General features: G+C 36.1%; 2 protein-coding genes across 4 annotated transcripts; one reads left to right on the forward strand and one right to left on the reverse strand.

Annotated features, from left to right (window-relative positions):
• Positions 1-1,959: 1,959 nt before the first annotated feature.
• On the reverse strand, positions 1,960-7,807 carry rnf126 (ring finger protein 126). Of its 2 annotated transcripts, none has more exons than XM_055033223.1 (9): positions 7,676-7,807; positions 6,096-6,154; positions 5,953-6,013; positions 5,635-5,873; positions 4,478-4,546; positions 4,318-4,387; positions 3,969-4,062; positions 3,685-3,800; positions 1,960-3,094 (listed from the first exon to the last, which is right to left on the reverse strand). In XM_055033223.1, the coding sequence occupies exons 1-9, from the start codon at positions 7,748-7,750 to the stop codon at positions 2,939-2,941; spliced, it is 939 nt and encodes a 312-aa protein (XP_054889198.1). In that variant the 5' UTR covers positions 7,751-7,807; the 3' UTR covers positions 1,960-2,938. The 2 variants fall into 2 exon arrangements, with proteins under 2 accessions (XP_054889198.1, XP_054889197.1); XM_055033222.1 differs by having other exon boundaries at positions 5,953-6,016.
• A 586-nt stretch (positions 7,808-8,393) lies between these two features.
• Positions 8,394-16,574, forward strand: sugp1 (SURP and G patch domain containing 1). Of its 2 annotated transcripts, XM_055033670.1 has the most exons (14): positions 8,394-8,504; positions 9,671-9,839; positions 9,974-10,077; positions 10,299-10,550; positions 10,709-10,832; positions 10,931-11,031; positions 11,747-11,870; positions 11,979-12,304; positions 12,400-12,506; positions 13,316-13,493; positions 13,625-13,731; positions 14,738-14,883; positions 15,277-15,406; positions 16,045-16,574. In XM_055033670.1, the coding sequence occupies exons 1-14, from the start codon at positions 8,486-8,488 to the stop codon at positions 16,069-16,071; spliced, it is 1,914 nt and encodes a 637-aa protein (XP_054889645.1). In that variant the 5' UTR covers positions 8,394-8,485; the 3' UTR covers positions 16,072-16,574. The 2 variants fall into 2 exon arrangements, with proteins under 2 accessions (XP_054889645.1, XP_054889644.1); XM_055033669.1 differs by lacking the exon at positions 8,394-8,504 and having other exon boundaries at positions 9,637-9,839.
• The last annotated feature ends 814 nt before the right edge of the window (positions 16,575-17,388 follow it).

Here is a 17,388-nt window from a genome sequence, read left to right on the forward strand (position 1 = left end):
TTTCACTTCACAGTTATGAACCACTTCATGCTGGTCAGTCACATAAAATCCCATGATACATCTGGTGATTTTATTGTGACAAACTGTGAAGTATTCTAGTTATTTATGAATACTTTATAAATGTATTTCCATTTCAGTGCAGCCCGTTCTTTAGACACACTAATGATGAATCTCCTTGTTGTCAGATGCAAATAATCCACCTGAAAACAGATTTACCTCGTGGCAGGTGAGTTATAAATGAGAAAAGCTGTAGTTGAGTGAACCTTTCCTTACCTCACTATAAAAAGTTATAAAGCTGGTTCTAAACAGTACAGTAGCGTGAGCAGGATCTCCTCTCCCACATTTCGAAAGCACTTGTGCCAAAAGTCAAAGGCGGAGGAACCGCAGCACACCATTCTTACACATCTAGGCCATGATAATCGAGTGGTCTTGTGGAGTGGAGATAAAGTGTTTAGCCTGTTTTCTCTGCTCTAGTTTTGAGCTACTCTAATTTTGGACCCAGATTTGATTCTAGAGACTTTAGAAAAACTGTTGTGGTAACTAACACCAGCACTTTGGCGATAAAGAAAAAATATCGCCGAAGCCAGTAAGCAGATTTGCAAAGCAGCATTCTCCGCTTCATATTTCAGTTCTTTACCTTTTTTTTTTTCTTCTTTTTTTAAATTGGCGCTGGGAAGTCATGAGCTGCATCTTTGTTCTTTTTTTTTTGTTTGTTTGTTTCTGCCCACCTGTTCTTCCTGCTTCTCTTTGCCTAATTAGTAGCATGTTGCTGCACTAGGATTTGTTGTATTTCCTAGTTACCTAAAGTCACATTAACTCTCATAGTTCACAACAAATGACTGAAAGAGATGGCCAAAGACCAGTGACAGAATAAAGCAAACAGGTGGAGCTGCTGGCCCAGAAACATGTTGCTTTGGTACACAGGTGGAGACACATCCTAATAAGGTTCATTCATTGATCATAGTGAAGTGTGTTCACCTAAATAAGGAAGATGAAGAGATGACCTTGTTGGTGTGACACAAATGTCCCGAAAACAAAGAAGAAGATTTAGAAGAAGAAGAAGCAGAAGAAGGGAATAGACTTTTACATTAAACTTTTTAATCACAGTTGTAAAACTCACTCAATACTTCGTAATGGCTGTGTAAACAAGTCACCAAATCCAACTAAACAGCTTTTTGCAACTGAAGAAGGTGCCAACACCTCATCTAGTGGCACTTTGAAAGCTTCAGCAATAAAATTCAATTAGTTGTACCTGGTAATTTAAAACATGAAAATCCTCACAGGTTGATCAGGTGACTCATTCTCCACCTGGATGTTAATCAACCCTAAAATCTCTGCTTTAGTCTGAGCGTCTAATAAATGCATTATGTATTTTCAAAAGGATGGTCTTCATCAAGCAGTTCACTAATGTTCTTCAACCATCCTTAGTGGAGTGCTTTTTATTAAGATCTTTTGAACTCATGTCATTTTCATTCCACTTTCGTCTCTTAAATTCAATTCAAATAAAAAAAAAAAATACTTTGATCCCAAAGGGAAATTAAATGTCTTTGGAACTTGATTAATTCAGTTACTGAAAGAGTTACATAGTGGTGGCTGAAGGAAGGAAATATCTGTAGGTCTGTATTAATGCATGACTTTATGTTAGTTTATTATATGTGATTCCTACCAAATATATTGATGCTTGTGGTTATGCAAATATAAGGAGGAAAAGATATGAATACCTTAGGGATGACATGTTAATGTAATTCTGGATGAGTAAGCCAAATGGAAAAAAAGACTAAGTGTGTATGTATATATATATATATATATATATATATATATATATATAAATGAATTTGAAGTTCTTAAATATCACTCTAAATGAGGCAACGTTGTTTTAACATCAAAATTAGAGTAATTTAATCTTCTCTGATGTCAGTAACATTATTTATTTATGCATCAACAATGGGGAGTCTGGAATTGGTTGTTTTTAGCACTTTATTGTGACTGTACAAAAATTCAGCAAATAAAATAACACTTATTTTGTGAAATTCATTTGGCCAGTTCCATAGAGGTAAACTAATCCCATGCCATTTGCTTTTCTTTTTCTTAATAACTAACATAGCGTACGTTGTGTTTCAGTGAATGCACAAATTTGTAATGTTATTTTTTTCCACTACAAAAATAAAAGTTGTATCCACTGCTAAGTTGCAACCATCCCTATCGTTAAGATATAGCAAACATATGAGTGAGCTCTTCTCCAATGGACCATAATAAAAGAAAATGGGGTGAAACCATCCTGCATAATTAACTTTTTTTTTTTTTTTTGCCTTTCTGTACAGTAACTTTATCCAGATTCACATTCTCACCCTCAGACAGAATCCTGTGCAAAATAAAGAAGCAAATAAATTAAAATCAGACACACAGCCTCATTTTTCCCCAAGAGGCTTGGGTTGCTTGATCAATTAGATGCAAGTGGTTGACATATTTTTTTTTTTTGGAGGATTTCCAATCTGAGCATCTAAAGAGTCAGTTCACCACCACTGGCAATGTTTTGTTTTAAAAAGAGCATTTTGTCGATAGTTTTTTCTCTTTTGTTTTATCTAAAATGTGTACCCGCTGTACACATTTCCCACCCGAAAAAAATAAAAACAAAAACAAACAAAAAAAAAACCCAGTCCACTCTGGTTCTATACTGCTTCTGATCAGGTCACAAACCCACCTCTAATTTATTTCACATTCCTCTTTCACTCCTCATACACTAAGTGACAATAGCAGCAGGGGTTGGACCCGGCGTCTGTTCGGCACAGAGGGGTGGAATGAAGACTAAAAGTCAAAGTTCTTGTCCCCGAGAATTGAGACATAAAGCTGTTGTGGTCTCAGCTGCAGAGAGGAGCTGGTGGGTCTCAGCGGGGTGCAATGCCGTCAGATGTGAAGGAGGACATGGGGGAGGTGAAGCCTATGAGTTGCTCCCTGCATTTTCATTGCTAGGTGAGCTGGGAGAGGAAGAGGATGAGGAGGAAGGTGGAGAGAAGTTGATTCCTGATAACACCGGTGGGTCTGTGGCTGTGTTCTGACCGCTAAGACTCTTCCTGCACACGGGACATGTGTCATGCTGAAAGAGAAAAGGATCAAAAATGTTACTCAGTCATCACCAGTGATACATATTTATACTGCTGTGAAAAGGCATTTGTCTCCTTCTGTTTTTGGTCTTTTTGATTAAATGTTTTAGGCCATCAAATAAATACCAAACCAAGATTACCAGATTAAATGCTTAAATTATGACTTATTTATTAAAAGAGCTAAAAAGATCTGAACCAATTTGGCATAATGTGAAAAAGTATTTAACCACTTCATCTAAAAAACATGTTTTGTCAGCCTATGCAGCATCAACTGGAATAAAGCCTTTTTGATAACATGGAATGATTCTTTAACTTTCCATTTTGGACCATTTTTCATTGCAGAATTGTTTCAATTCATCCACAGTGGGAGGTTTTGAGTTTCGTTTGGAATTCGATCAAAACCAGATGCATTACTAATATTTTCTAAATACATATGAGCCATATATTAACATGTTACTGCATGGGCTCTTTCATAAATAACTTCAGCTAAATAGACACAGATATGCTGACTGTTGTAACTAATGATATCAACAACAGTAAGATTTGAAATTAAGTTAAAGGCAGCAATATTAAATATCCATACCTGTTCCAGCCATGGAACTATACAATCATTGTGAAACAAATGATTGCACGGTAGCTGCCTAACACTCTCGTCAACACTGTAGTCTTCTTTGCAGACAGGACACTCTAACCCAGCACCTAGACAAACACAAAGCCACATACCATCTGTCTGTGTATGTTTGCAATGCAGAGTCAAAGAGAAAAGCTGCAAAGAGAAACAGCTGTCAGACCGATTCTGTGCATTCAGGGTAATCATGTAGTGAGCTTTGCTGAACATCACTACACCATGGTGTCAAAGGAACTTACCAACGTGTTCTTGTGTAATGGAAATGGTCGGTAAACTCTTTATTCTTTCTTTGTCAGCTGGCGGAGGACCGGTGTTTTCAAACTGGTTTAATAACTGCAAAGCAAAAAAAACCAGAAACATTTTCATAGTTATGGACCGAGGAGAAATTTGCATGAAAACATGTTTTGCTATCGTACGTGACAAATGCATGGATGAAATTTTCAACAAATGCTATAAATAAATAAACTGCTTCTTTGTGGGTGCTTTTAGTAGTAAGAGTTAATCTGCACCGTGAAATTGTTCACTGAATTTTTGAAATCTAAAATATTTTTTATCGGCAGTCAGAAGAGTGAGTAGATAATATTAAACCTGTGTAATGATAGCATCCAGTCCATTAGCCCCCCAGGCATAGTCCATTGGATTGGAATGCAGCATGCCCCTGCAAAACAACAATGCAGTCCTGTAAAAATATTCAATCACTCACACTGTACAATATTATCAATCTCACAAGTGACTTCTTGAACCCTACCATGGTCCCATCCCGGTGTTTGGCATGGCTGCAGGTGCTATGATTCCATTAACAAGCTGCTGGATGATTCTGCTCAAAGAAAAGACAAATAGCATTAATTTATTTATCATCACACGCTTGATAACATCTAATGGCAGTGTGAGTGTCCAGAGTTACTTCATTTTGAACCGTTTACTGGCAATTCACAACATACGAAGAATGAAAAATGTACACCAGTCTGTGTGTTCCTTAAAGTTATGGTCTATCCAAAAACCAGCAGAAAATGTCATCTTATTCTATGCATCGTTTTTCTAAATATTCATATCCCTGAAGTTCTGCAGAGACTGTTACATTACGACCACAAATTTCAATGTATTTTAAGTGATAGACCAGCAGAAAGTAGTGCAAAAATTGTGAAGTGGAAGGCTATTCAAAATATTTCACAAATCAAAATCTGGAAAGTGTGGCAAATATCTATACTCAACCCATTTTGCCCAAATATCCCCACTTAAAAATTTATGCAACTCACTGTTTAGTTGTTTAAAACAATGTAACCTATTTCTTATTTTACTTACTGTGTGTGGGACTCTCATATATACACTGAAGTTTGTAGTAGTGACAATAAAAAATGTTTTTGTACAAGAATATACAATTTTCTTTCCAAGTTTTAATCTAAACTGCTGTTTTCAAACACAAATGGGACTGTTTTATTTTCTAATAGGATAATTTCTGAAATAACCATAGAAGTCAGATGAACCAAAATCATCAAGTCAAAAGAATATTGTTGTTCTAAGTTAAACCCACACTCCAACCCCCAAAATTTGTCATTTTCTTTGTCAGCGCAACAACAGGTGCAATACTTTAGTGAAACAAGTTACGCTATAATTTCTAGAGGGAAAGGGATCTGCAAAATGCTGTAGATCCAAAACATAAAAAGAGTCTGTTCTCAGAAACAAGAACAAGAGTTGCATTACTCTTCCTCTGGAAATGTTTGCTACATTAAGTTAAATTTACTAAACTGATTAAAAGGCGATTTGGGTGGACCCAGGTCTGCTTTTGAATAAAAGTCACTTGTGAATTGTGAAACTAGAATAAAAGCAAAAAGATGGAATATTAAAGATGAATACTTGTGCTGAAGAGTTTGAGAAAAATTTCAATTTCAATTTAAGATGTCTCACCCCTCCAATGTGGGCACTCCTTCGTGCCGCGAACCCTGCCGGCGTGGCACATGTCGACCCCGCGGCTGCCTCGCACTGTATCGCTGCCGTGAAGCCATTTCCCTTTCTCGTCTGTTCTCTGCCTCCCGGTTGTCCTCTGTGGATAATCTCGATCGAAGGTCAAAGTTTTCGTCGAAAATCCCAAGGGCAAATGGGCCGTACCCCGATGGAAATGTGAATAAATGATGTTGATCCATGTTCTATTATCACACAATTGAAAGAGTCAAGTCAGTGTGCAACAACGTGTTATCCTAGTACTGGGTTAACTGTTGCACCCACCTCAAAACTGGAGCGATTCTGATCACTGGCAGAGGACGTGGACGCGCACCCATTTTCAGAACTGCTAGAAAACACAGAAAATAAGACTCAGGCATTTAGAGATCAAACTGATAAGAGTTTGTAAGATAAATAAAAATCCTTGCCTTGTTTCTTCAGGTAGTTCCTCAATGAAACCAGACTCACAGCATGGACATGTGTAGTCCTACGAATAAGAACCAGAAAAACTTTAATTATTTCCAAGCATTCTTCCACAAGCTAGTAATGTTCCTAGACAGGAAAGGACAACATAGTAAAATAGTCAAGCTGACATGATGGTGATTTTTGCCAGTCAATAAACACCTACAAATAAAAATCTAAATGTCTCTCGTGGTACATTTCTACCTGCCTTGCACATGTTCTGTGCAAAATAAAATAAAGCATGGAGAGGCTGGATTGAGAGCATCAATGTACATAATTTTCTGGTTTTGCAGAGATTCTCAATTATATGTTGGCCTGGATTTGACTAGACCATTCGAACATGTGAATACGCTTGGATCTGAACCATCAAGATTTAGCTCCTTTGAGCTCCTCCAACTCTACTGAATACAAGAATCCCCACAACAGGATGCTGCCAACACTGTTTCACTTCAAACATGTTGTGCTGAGGATGGTAAGCCATGCTCTTTTTTTTTGTTATTACTTTAACCATTGCTCCACAAGCTGCCTAAAGCGAGGGATATTATTTTACAACTTAATCCTAACTTAAATATCATAATAACTGTATTACTGACTGGTCAGATATCTTTATTTTTCAGTTTAAAATCAATAATATTCTCTAACCAATCTTCAAGGCCTTTCCTGAACATTTACATTTAAACTGAGCTTAGATTACACAAAGGTGAGCTCTGGTCAGTAATTAAATTACTTCTGAAACTAATTTCCTCCACTGTAAGTGAAGCTGCACATATGACACATATGACAATAAACCATTCAGATTTTTATATGTAAAAGAAAGAAAGAAAGAATTACTTTGAGTTGGCCCATCACTTAAAATTCCAATAAAATACACTTAAATATTTAGTTGTGATGTGAAAAAAATAATAAATGTTCAAAAATCACATGAAAAAAGGAGCCATTTTTTTAGGGATGTGAATACCTTTGTAAGGCACTTCAGACAAATCTAAACGATTTGATTTCCTAACAAAGAGCCGAACGGCAGACTGATTAGAAAGTAAATGTTACTGTAACATTCAAGAAGCTTCCAATGAATAGCCTGACAACAAACAGCTGGGGCAAGCTGCTGGAACAACAGCAATAACGACTGAATAATAATACACTGTTTACATATACATACACACACACAAATATATATATATATATAGTTTTCCCATATATGTGGGATAACTTATTTTATCCAAACAAGTTGACCTCAGTTAGCCTGATGGTGTTCCACCATTATTAAATCCGTCGGGCAGTAACGGTTTCTTCTTTCTAGCTGATTCTTCATTTGACAGTACCGCTGAAAATACACCTCCAAAACACCCGGTTGTAACCGGAGTTTATCCCCGAAGTTAGTTACTGACACTGACACTCTGCTGCTGCCCTGAAGGGTTAGCTGAACCGACGGGGCTTTAACCGCAGCAGATACTCAACGAGGCTCTGAAGAGCTTCATCTGTACCCAGACCAGTTCAAACATGATTTCTCACCCTTCACAAAGGCGAAATACGCGTCAGTGATTCTTACCGGTAGACGGGGCGAGATTTCTGCTGAACACCGGTGACAAAAAAACCGGCAGGGCCGTGGAGGGGCTTCGGCCATTTCTAGTACTGGGTGAGTTCTACTGATCGGACGGATAGCAGCAAGGGACACTAGAGCCTGACTTTTGCTTTAGCGACAGGAAAAGGAAACAGCAGCACCAGAGAGTGTCATGTAAAGTGTGTAAATATTACCCCCAAAAAAATCTTCCGGTTTTGTGCTGTAGGTTTCATACAATTGTAATTTTTCTTCAAATCCTTTCAAATGCATCTGTACACATATGGTCTAATGTTTGTTTCATTTTATTTGTATTTTCTTTTTTTTTTTTCAATTTGACATGAAGAAAATTTTTCTAAATGTTGCTTCAGTCTGAAGGAAATCATGGCCTTTCTGTCCTCGTGAAAGAATCATTCTTAGCTAATATGTTTTCTCCTGCATCATACACAATGACATATTAAGATCCAAAGTATGTGGGGTTTTCCCACCAATCTCATATTATTATTATTATTATTATTATTATTATTATTATTATTATTATTATTATTATTATTATTATTATTATTATTGTTGTTGTTGTTGTTGTTGTTGTTGTTGTTGTTGTTTTACAAAATACTATTTTGTCATAAAGTTTTGTGTTGAACAGCGCTTGAGCAGACTAGACCGTGCTTTTAATTTGAAAAACGCAGACCGGAAGTGGCTGTCGGTAGCGTCTGTCCCTTAGCTGTAACTGTGGCAGCTGGAGGCCTTGTTCTCTGTATTTTTCCGTTTTCTTTGTATATTTATCGTCTAGCTACGACCATGGAGTCTGGCGATGGAGGTAATTATTCAGTGTTTCTGTAATATAAAAATAAATATGCTAGTTGCTCCTCCCGACGAAACAGATTGGTCGGCTAGTTTTGCAGTTACCTAGCTTATGTCGTATTTGAGCATGTCGTTTGGTCAGCCAGTGTTAAATAGCTGACAGGCGAACCAAGTAGCCATTACATTAGACCAATTAAGTCTAATGAAGATTTCTACATACATGAAATACAGTATCTGTCGGCAAAGAATTATCTTAAGATCTTTGGCTACAGCACTCTCGTCTATGCACAGTGTCACTCCAGAGTAAATTAATTACAAAGCTATAACCATATTCACAAATATGTAAACGAACATATTGGCTTCCGTGTTTACCAACTCTAGATACGTATTAATAGAGAATATATTAACATTAAAAACTCTTAACCTTATGTTCCCCAAGAGATACTGATATAACTAAGAAAACAGAATGCTTTACAATCTGACATTTTTCAAAAATATGGATATGACTGGGTTTTGAGTCCTAAAAAAGGCTAAATATTAGTCTTTCTTTATTGTTTTCATTCACAGTAGCACTTAGCTATTTTAAGACCCTTTTTTACATGTGGGGATTTTGAGTGTCAGATCGACACAAAGTAGTGTGTACTTGTTAAGTAGCAGGAAAAATGTTGATAATTTTCACATTTGTATGCATAAACGTGTGAAAAGTGCAGTGTGCCTTTTATTTTTGACATTCCAGCCACCATGCCAATGCTTTAAATAGCGGAATTTTGCAAGTCTCCCAACTTAGCACATGTACAGACTAACATTTTTGCATATTCATCATTGCAAAGTAGCCCAAAAAATAGCGTATGAGAATAGCAATTTTCTAATTTTGTCACAAACTTTTTAAGATAACCTTCTGTGGTTTGAGCAGGGAGATAGTGTGTTCAAGGTCATGTGCAATTAAATTACATTGCAGTGCTCTAAATTAACTTGTAATGAAGGGAAACCAACATTTGTATCTTGTTGAAAATATCCCTATGTAGCAATTTCTTCCTTCGGGTTTCTTTGAGTTACCCAAATTGTATTATCAATGAGCAATAAATGGATTGGGTAATTTGTAAACTTCAGAGTAATTAGCCCTGATCAGAAAACGTCTCCAACTTTTTATGGCTGGATGTTTTGCTTTCAAATGTTTCTTAGGACGAGGAGGGTGGATGTCCAAACCAGGTCAGCAGCAAAAAAACAAAATGAACATGAATATTCTTCGCCAAGAGAAACTGATCGCTCAGAAGAAAAAGGAGATTGAAGAAAGAATGGCAGAGCAAGCAAAACTGAATGCTCAGACAGCAAGCAAGTCCCTGCCTCCAAGGTAGTCAAGCATCTGCAAAGCTGCGATTGACATTAAATATTTTAAAATATATTAGTTAGTGTGTTTTCTGGGGTGATTGTTTTATTCTCGCGGTCTTTGAGTAAATTAAGAGATTTGTTTTCTTATTCCTGTAGTTTACCCATCCCTCAGGGACCTTCTTCAAATAAATTTGCAAATGATGGAAGCTTCTTACAGCAGTTCATGAAGATGCAAAAAGAAAAAACAAACAATACTTCAGGTAAGTTTCTTTATTTGCATTGTTGTCTTAATGAAATTACACATTTTTTCACTTCTGTTTGGTGATCTAATGTTGTTGCATGAGGTATTAACCAAGTATGAGAAATGCTTTGAAGTATGACGTGGTTGTTTCAACTTATTCACGAGATTTATTAAAAATAACAATTATTGGATATGTGATAGATACCAGAATAAATAACATTTTCATTTTACACTTTCTAGATTCCACTAGCGACTCCAAGGCTCCTTTATTAAGTTCAGGTCCATCTCCATTGGGAAACACTTTGCAGAAGAAAAGCATTTTAGTCGGTCAGCGGCCCGGGATTAAAGTTAGCAAAATGCTCAGTCAGTTCAAGAGCTACGCCCAGCCCAAGAAGAACCCAGTTCTCAGCCAAAGGCCTAGCGTGTTTTCCTCTCCTGATGATGACGATGAGGAAGAGGAAACTGATTACTCCAAGTTCTTAGAGATGAAAGGTAATTCAAGGCCTGTATCTTATAAATCTGACTGTGGACCACTCCATGCCTTGGACAGTTCAATGGTTGCTTTGCGTACTCCAGTGGAACAGTTGCCTTGTGTCTGGCATATTGTCATATGTGCCTTTTGAGTAAATATACTCATAGCCTGCTTAAAGTCTCTCCCCCAGTGGATTCAGACACCAGACTCATTATCAACAAGATGGCCTCTTTCGTGGCAGAAGGAGGACCTGAGCTGGAGAAGAAGGCAATGGAGGACTACAAAGATGATCCTATGTTCTCGTAGGTTTTAATATCTCGATCAGATTCATTTAACACAGATTGCATTTTTGTTTATTTTTTTATACTCATAAAAATTTATTATTCTTCTTGTTTTACAGGTTCTTATTTGATAAAAGCAGCTTGGAGTATCTCTACTTCAAACACAAAGTTGCAGTTTTGAAGAACAATCTGCAGAATCTCGAGAATAAATCAGAAAATGGTAAAAGTTTAATTTATTTTTCACCTTCTATTTACTTTTATCTGTTTTACATAAAATTTTTTTCAAACAATTAAGCATTTAGGGCACACAGAGTGTGCTGCATATCTGCAGCATATTATGAGATTATTAGATTGAACATTAAATAATTAAAATAATTCTCAAGCAGCTTTAGAATAGAAGTCATTTCTTAAAAGCTGAGTCGGCTGTAAAATGTCAAAGTGTTCTCCATTGTTAGCAGTTATCAGCAGCCTTGCAGCAGATTCAAATCATTTAATTGAACCTTTACTGTGCTAGCCGCATTCACTGGTACTCTTAGTGCTTGAAAAATCTTGAAATAAATGAATGTTTTCTTGTTAAAATGTCACTTAAGACAACATGTCTTAATTAAATATATTTTAAAAATCTCGAAGTACATAATCTCTTGTCAGTATTTGATATGCACTGCAATTTGTCTTTTATAGCTAACTTTGCAAAACATTATACATATAAATAGAATATTAACATAGTCTCATTTGGGTTAATTTGTTTATTTATTGTGCTAAAAGCCTCACATCCAAAGATTTTCCCATTCACCAGCCCTGTCCGTCCTTGCTCCTCCTCCCTTTTCCTCTTCTTATTCCCCATTAGCTCTAGACTGGTGCTGAGTGAGGGCCAGTTGAGTACGGTACAGTAGTAGAGTGTGAATTGAGTCCCAGTACTAATAGGCTGCTTAAAGTCTCCCCCCCAGTGGACGTGGAAACCCAGGAAATCATTGAAAATCTGGCCCGGTTTGTGGCGGAGGGTGGCCCCGAGGTTGAAGCCATCGCCATTGAACGCAACAGAGAAAATCCCGCATTCAGGTTAGTTTGTGTTTCTATTACTCGTTTTCAAATTCATTTTCTGTCTTTTTTTGTGCTATTTCTTTCTTTCAGATCTAACAAAAATGTTTCCTCATCTCCATTTTCCAGCTTTTTATTCGACCAGCAAAGTCCGGCCTATTTTCTCTACAGAAAGAAACTACAAGAGTACCATTCTGCATCTCAGCGCTCTTCACCGTCACCAGCAGACACCAGAACAGAAGTCCAGCGTCCAGTTGTGTCTTCATTACCTGTAAGCTCTCCACAGCTGACCAGCACATCAGTGCCTCAACATCAGGAGTCAGAAATGCCTCCTGTCAAACGAAAGAGGAAGAGCAGATGGGGGTCTGAAGAAGACAAAGTGCAGTTGCCAGTTCCACCAATTGTTTTTCCCCAAGATATTAATGTCCCAGATCCTAACACACCCTCTTTATCTGGTAAACAGGTTTTTTTTTTTAATTCAGTTGCATTATTTTTAGTGCTGTATATGTACATTATATTTTGTGAATATTTGCTGCCTGGTGTCTTTCAGCTCAAGAACTGAGTGGCCTTGGTTATAAGAAGGGAAAGCCTCTTGGTTTGGTTGGAGTGACTGAGCTGTCGGAGGACCAGAAGAGACAAATCAAGGAACAACAAGAGGTAGACTGTTGCAAATGTCATTGTGATGTTTTTTAGCATGTCTTTATATTTGTAATTTTGTAAAAAATAAATAAATAAAAATACAATAAAATTAAAAAAAAGTGAAACAAGAGTAAAATTATAGTGGAGTTTAAACTGATTTTAGAAAATGTAATTATGAGAATAAAGTCATGAAAATAAAAACAAAGTAAAACAAGGAAAAAGTTCTACTATGACCAGAATTACGTCACAATATTTTTGATTCTGGTAGTATGACTTTATTTTCCTAACAGTTTACACTTGTAATTTTATTTTTTATTGTTTTTCGTATGGCCGTAATACTCTACTGTACGATAGCATCTTACATTAGTGATTATTGCATCTAGGATTACTAAAACAACAGTATTTGTGTCTTTTCTCTGTAGAATATTGATTTTTAATGCTGAGATTCCCAAAAGGCTGCCATCATTTCAAAAGCCAGCATGTTGCATTATAGACAATAATTGAATAAAGACTCTATTGGTTTCTTGAGGGCAGCAGACATGTTGTGGAAATTAAATACTCATGACTTTATGTCTCCTTAATTTTAAAACCTTCTGACACTGAATATTGTGAACTGTGACTTTATTTCTTTGCATTCTCTTACTGGAAAAGATTAAGCTGGAAGTCTTGGTGCATCTGTTCATACAGCTCTTCAAAAATCTTACCCTATGTTGTTGGGTTTTTTTTTTTTTTTTTTTTACTAATTGAGATGCCTTTAGCAGCCATAACTATTTAGATCTTACTATTTTAGTTTTTGCCAAACCCTCATCCCACTCTTTACCACACAGATGCAAGAGATGTATGAAATGATCATGAAGCACAAACGTGCAATGGCAGACATGCAGAAGTTGTGGGAGAAAGCCATTAGAGATCACCAACATGAGTATGACAGTGATGAAGAAGTGGACCAGGATGACGGCACCTGGGAGCATCAGCTGAGAAAGATGGAGATGGAGAAAACGCGTGGTATGCCAGAGAAATCCAATAAAACGTTGCTGTGCATTGTAATCTCGGCGATCACTTATGATGATTTCATCACCATTTTTATATGACTTATATGATTTATATAACTTCATTTTTTTTCTCTTCAATTCCAGAGTGGGCGGAGTCTCTGACAGAAATGGGGAAAGGGAAACATTTCATTGGAGACTTCCTTCCCCCTGAGGAGCTGGAAAAATTCATGGAGACCTTCAAGGCTCTCAAGGTTTGTTCTACTTTATCTTCATTTGTTTTTAGTCTTATGAGAAAGATCTATAAAGAGTAATCAAATTCATAAACCATAATATGTCATTTGTTTGGATTTACCAGATGACAGTGATGACTTAGTGTTAAGTGTCTGATCACAGTGATGTCAGTTCATTATCAATCATTATCGTTTTGCTCTTTTTGAGGAAGTCTCACAGGTTTAAGCTTGTATCATTTTCAACTAACCTGCAAAATGATATTTTGAAATAGAATAGTCAACACAATGGATAAAGAAATGATATCTAAAAGTATTAAGTAAAGAGAAGAAACCCTCCAAATAAAACTTTAAATATCCAAATATTTTTGCTCCAGGGTCTTAAAAAATGTTTAAAATCTTTTTTTTTATTCAAACTGTCAACCTTCTGGCTTAATAGTAGATTTTTTTTTCAAGTGGAAATGGAAAGAAAAGTTTGTTTTCTTCCTCAGGTTTTGTGTGTATTAGAGAAACAGTTTGTATGAACAATGAAGGCCAGTTATCCAGACAGTACAGAGTACAGCACTAGGCAAGAGGCTTGTCCTGTAATAAACTTTAGTGCACCATAATGTAATGCACCTTACATCTCTACGGGGCCAACATGAATGATTGTACAAAAAATATCAGCTTGAAAGAGTAGTAGGAAGGATGTTGCAACAAGTTGATTTCTTTGAAAGCAGAATTAACTTAATTAATTTCTAATTAATTAATCTAATTGTCCATGGTTTCCACAAAATAATTAAAAACTTTATTAGAAGCATTCCTCATTCCTAATCTTTTGGGTTCAGTGTAATGTCTGCATCCATGTGAAATTTAAATGCCTGCAGCTGTGAAAGTAAATCTAGTTATCGATTTAAAAAAATCAAGATGCGTGAGACCAGGTGGACATGCATCATCTCCTGGGAAGACAATAAAAACATCTTGATCAAATTTTAACTGTGTCGGATATATGTCTCGCATACTTAAACAACTTTGTAATATTGACTTGCAGGAAGGCCGGGACCCCGACTACTCAGAGTATAAAGAGTTTAAGTTGACGGTGGAGAATCTTGGTTTCCGAATGCTCATGAAAATGGGCTGGAAGGAGGGAGAAGGCCTTGGCAGTGAAGGACAAGGAATCAAAGCTCCTGTTAACAAGTGAGTCCTTCTCACTTGTTAGAAGTAACAAAAAAGAAGAAAATTTCCTTCTATGTACATTATGTCTATACATTCATTTAACATAGTTTTTATATTCCAGAAGTGGAATATTAATATACAAATATTTTTCATCTGGGTGTGAGAACTTGAAAGACAACACACAACACAAATCAAACTTATATTTAAAACTATTTATTTCACAGTTTTAAAACTGCAATACAGCAATTCTCATAAGTTTAGGCAAAGGTTAAACTAGGTATCGTTCATTATTAATTCAGTTATTATTATTATTTACATACATTTTTACATTCGCTTTCTAGATAAAACACCAGTATTTTGCACAATCATCAACCACAAAGATGATTTTGTGTTTTTCTCTCCGTCCCGTTCCAGAGGAACTACAGCCATGAATGGTGCAGGGTTCGGAGTCGATCGTCCAGCTGAGCTATCGAAAGGCGATGATGAGTATGACGCTTTCAGAAAGAGGATGATGCTTGCCTACCGCTTCAGGCCCAATCCCCTGGTAATAGGTTTTTTACATCTTAACAAAGTTGAATTGTGCAAAGAGTGTTTGTTTAATTCTACTAATTTATCTGTGCTACTATTCATACACTTTGAACTTCTCCACATTTTTCCATGTTACAAACACAAACTTTAATGCATTTTATTGGATTTCATGCAATGGACCAGCAAAAAGTAGCACATATGAAGATGCTTCTGGTCAGTTAAGATCATAAGTACTTTAATTTCTGACATCTAAATTAAAGTACGTGTGACTGTGAACTAATATAGTTGTGTAAAGATTTCAAAACTATTTGTATTAAACGTTTCATACTACAACAACAGCAGAGTAGTAAAAAACTCCACTGGAGCTTTCTGCTAAATACAGATTTACAAAACACATATTTTTTATTTTGAAATAAATTGAATACCATGTGTGCTTTAGCTTCTACTTTATACCTAATGCATTGGTTTATTTCATTCTGTCATTATAATACTAAAATCTATACTGAAGTTTCTGATTTAATGTTAGATAATGTGAAAATGATCCGTACTTTTGCAAGATTGTGTACGTATATAGTCACTTTTGTAGTTATTATTGTTTGTACATTGTATTTCTACTGTGATATCCTAATGTGGTCTGCTGTCTTTTATTTGCAGAATAATCCACGGAGGCCATATTACTGATATAGAGGACTGCTTCTGTTTATGCTCGTCGTTTTATTGTAACAAAAGGATAATTTGTGCATCTGCTGCTCATACGGTTGGTTGTAAAATGAAAAGTGTTTGACGGTAGAAATTTTTGCGTTCTTGTCTGTCAAAGAAAAATAAAAAAAAACATCTCAAATGTTGAAAAAGATTGTTAGGAAATGTTGTGTATTACACTAAACCTTCAGGTTTCTATAAACATTTGCTAATTTGTCTGTTACATCGTGATGAATTTGTGTAACATGATAAAATATATGAAGAAGTCCATCTGGTTTTCATCAGTATTTTACTCCTGTATTATCTAACTTTCTTATAGATCTGTGAGTCCTCAGCTAAATAAAAGTTTTGTATAAGTTCACGGTCTTCTGTTTAAGTTCTCACTTTGAGTGAGGTTGTCACTGTGCAGCAATCATTACAATGTATCATAACTTCCATTGTTCACAATAAAAATAAAAATAAAAAATCCTTACCTGAAATATAAAGCTCTGGAAAATACTTTTTGATTTCCAATTTGTGCACCTATTTATATATTATCAAATTTGACATACTCATTTTTATATTTGGAGGAAAACAATTTGTTCTATGCACTGGTATTCAAGTGCCGTTGTAACTCTTTGTTTCTGGTTCTGGATGACTCCGTCAGTAAGCAGTGTTGACTGGAGAAACCAGCGGTCGGGAGAGTGACAGATCAGTGAAATCAGACCTTTAGTTTGCCATTCCCTAGAGAGGTTTCCCTAGAGAGGTTTACATGGGATAAATATAACTCAAGATGTCCCAGCTAAGCAAGAACTACTTTTTAGCCACATCATCCATCAGATGCAGGAGAGATTATAAATTTGGTAAAACTGATGGCATGCAGCTAGTATTGTTGCTCATAAATCAACATGGCTGAATACATTTTAAAATGGTTATTTTCATTCAACCAGCAGGTTTGCCTCTGATCAGATGTGAAACATCTCATAAAAGATGGGACAGCGTTCAAGGGGTGTTTCCTAAAAATTATGGTTTTATTCATGATTTAGCAAAAGACAAAATGTCATGTTCAACATTTTAAAGAATGTGTGAAACATTTGTCATTACAACCCTTTTTGTGGTTACTAATCAGCTTTTTGCATGTCTTCACTGGTATTTTTGATCATTTATCTTTTGCCATGAGTTCCAAGTTTTTAAGGTTGGAAGGTTCTCAGCTCCCAAATATTAGTGCAACTTCCAGCCAGAGGTAAGACCCTGGTAAAGTCAAGATTGCATTAAATCTTAAACTGCTAGGAGTGTAAATAATTTGGGCTTACCTGATTT

Source organism: Poeciliopsis prolifica, unplaced genomic scaffold, assembly GCF_027474105.1.
Source record: "Poeciliopsis prolifica strain line A6 unplaced genomic scaffold, Auburn_PproV2 SCAFFOLD008, whole genome shotgun sequence".
NCBI lineage: Eukaryota > Metazoa > Chordata > Actinopteri > Cyprinodontiformes > Poeciliidae > Poeciliopsis > Poeciliopsis prolifica.

Bases quoted from the DNA above. Each gene is read 5' to 3' on its own strand.
- sugp1 (XM_055033669.1), top strand. From the start codon at position 9,637: ATGGCTGGATGTTTTGCTTTCAAATGTTTCTTAGGACGAGGAGGGTGG. The intron at 9,840-9,973 runs GTAGTCAAGCAT...TTATTCCTGTAG, and splicing joins AGCAAGTCCCTGCCTCCAAG to TTTACCCATCCCTCAGGGAC. The intron at 14,884-15,276 runs GTGAGTCCTTCT...GTCCCGTTCCAG, and splicing joins ATCAAAGCTCCTGTTAACAA to AGGAACTACAGCCATGAATG.
- rnf126 (XM_055033222.1), bottom strand. From the start codon at position 7,750: ATGGCCGAAGCCCCTCCACGGCCCTGCCGGTTTTTTTGTCACCGGTGT. The intron at 6,017-6,095 runs GCAAGGATTTTT...TGTGTTTTCTAG, and splicing joins GAACTACCTGAAGAAACAAG to CAGTTCTGAAAATGGGTGCG. The intron at 5,874-5,952 runs GTGGGTGCAACA...GTGTGATAATAG, and splicing joins AGAATCGCTCCAGTTTTGAG to AACATGGATCAACATCATTT.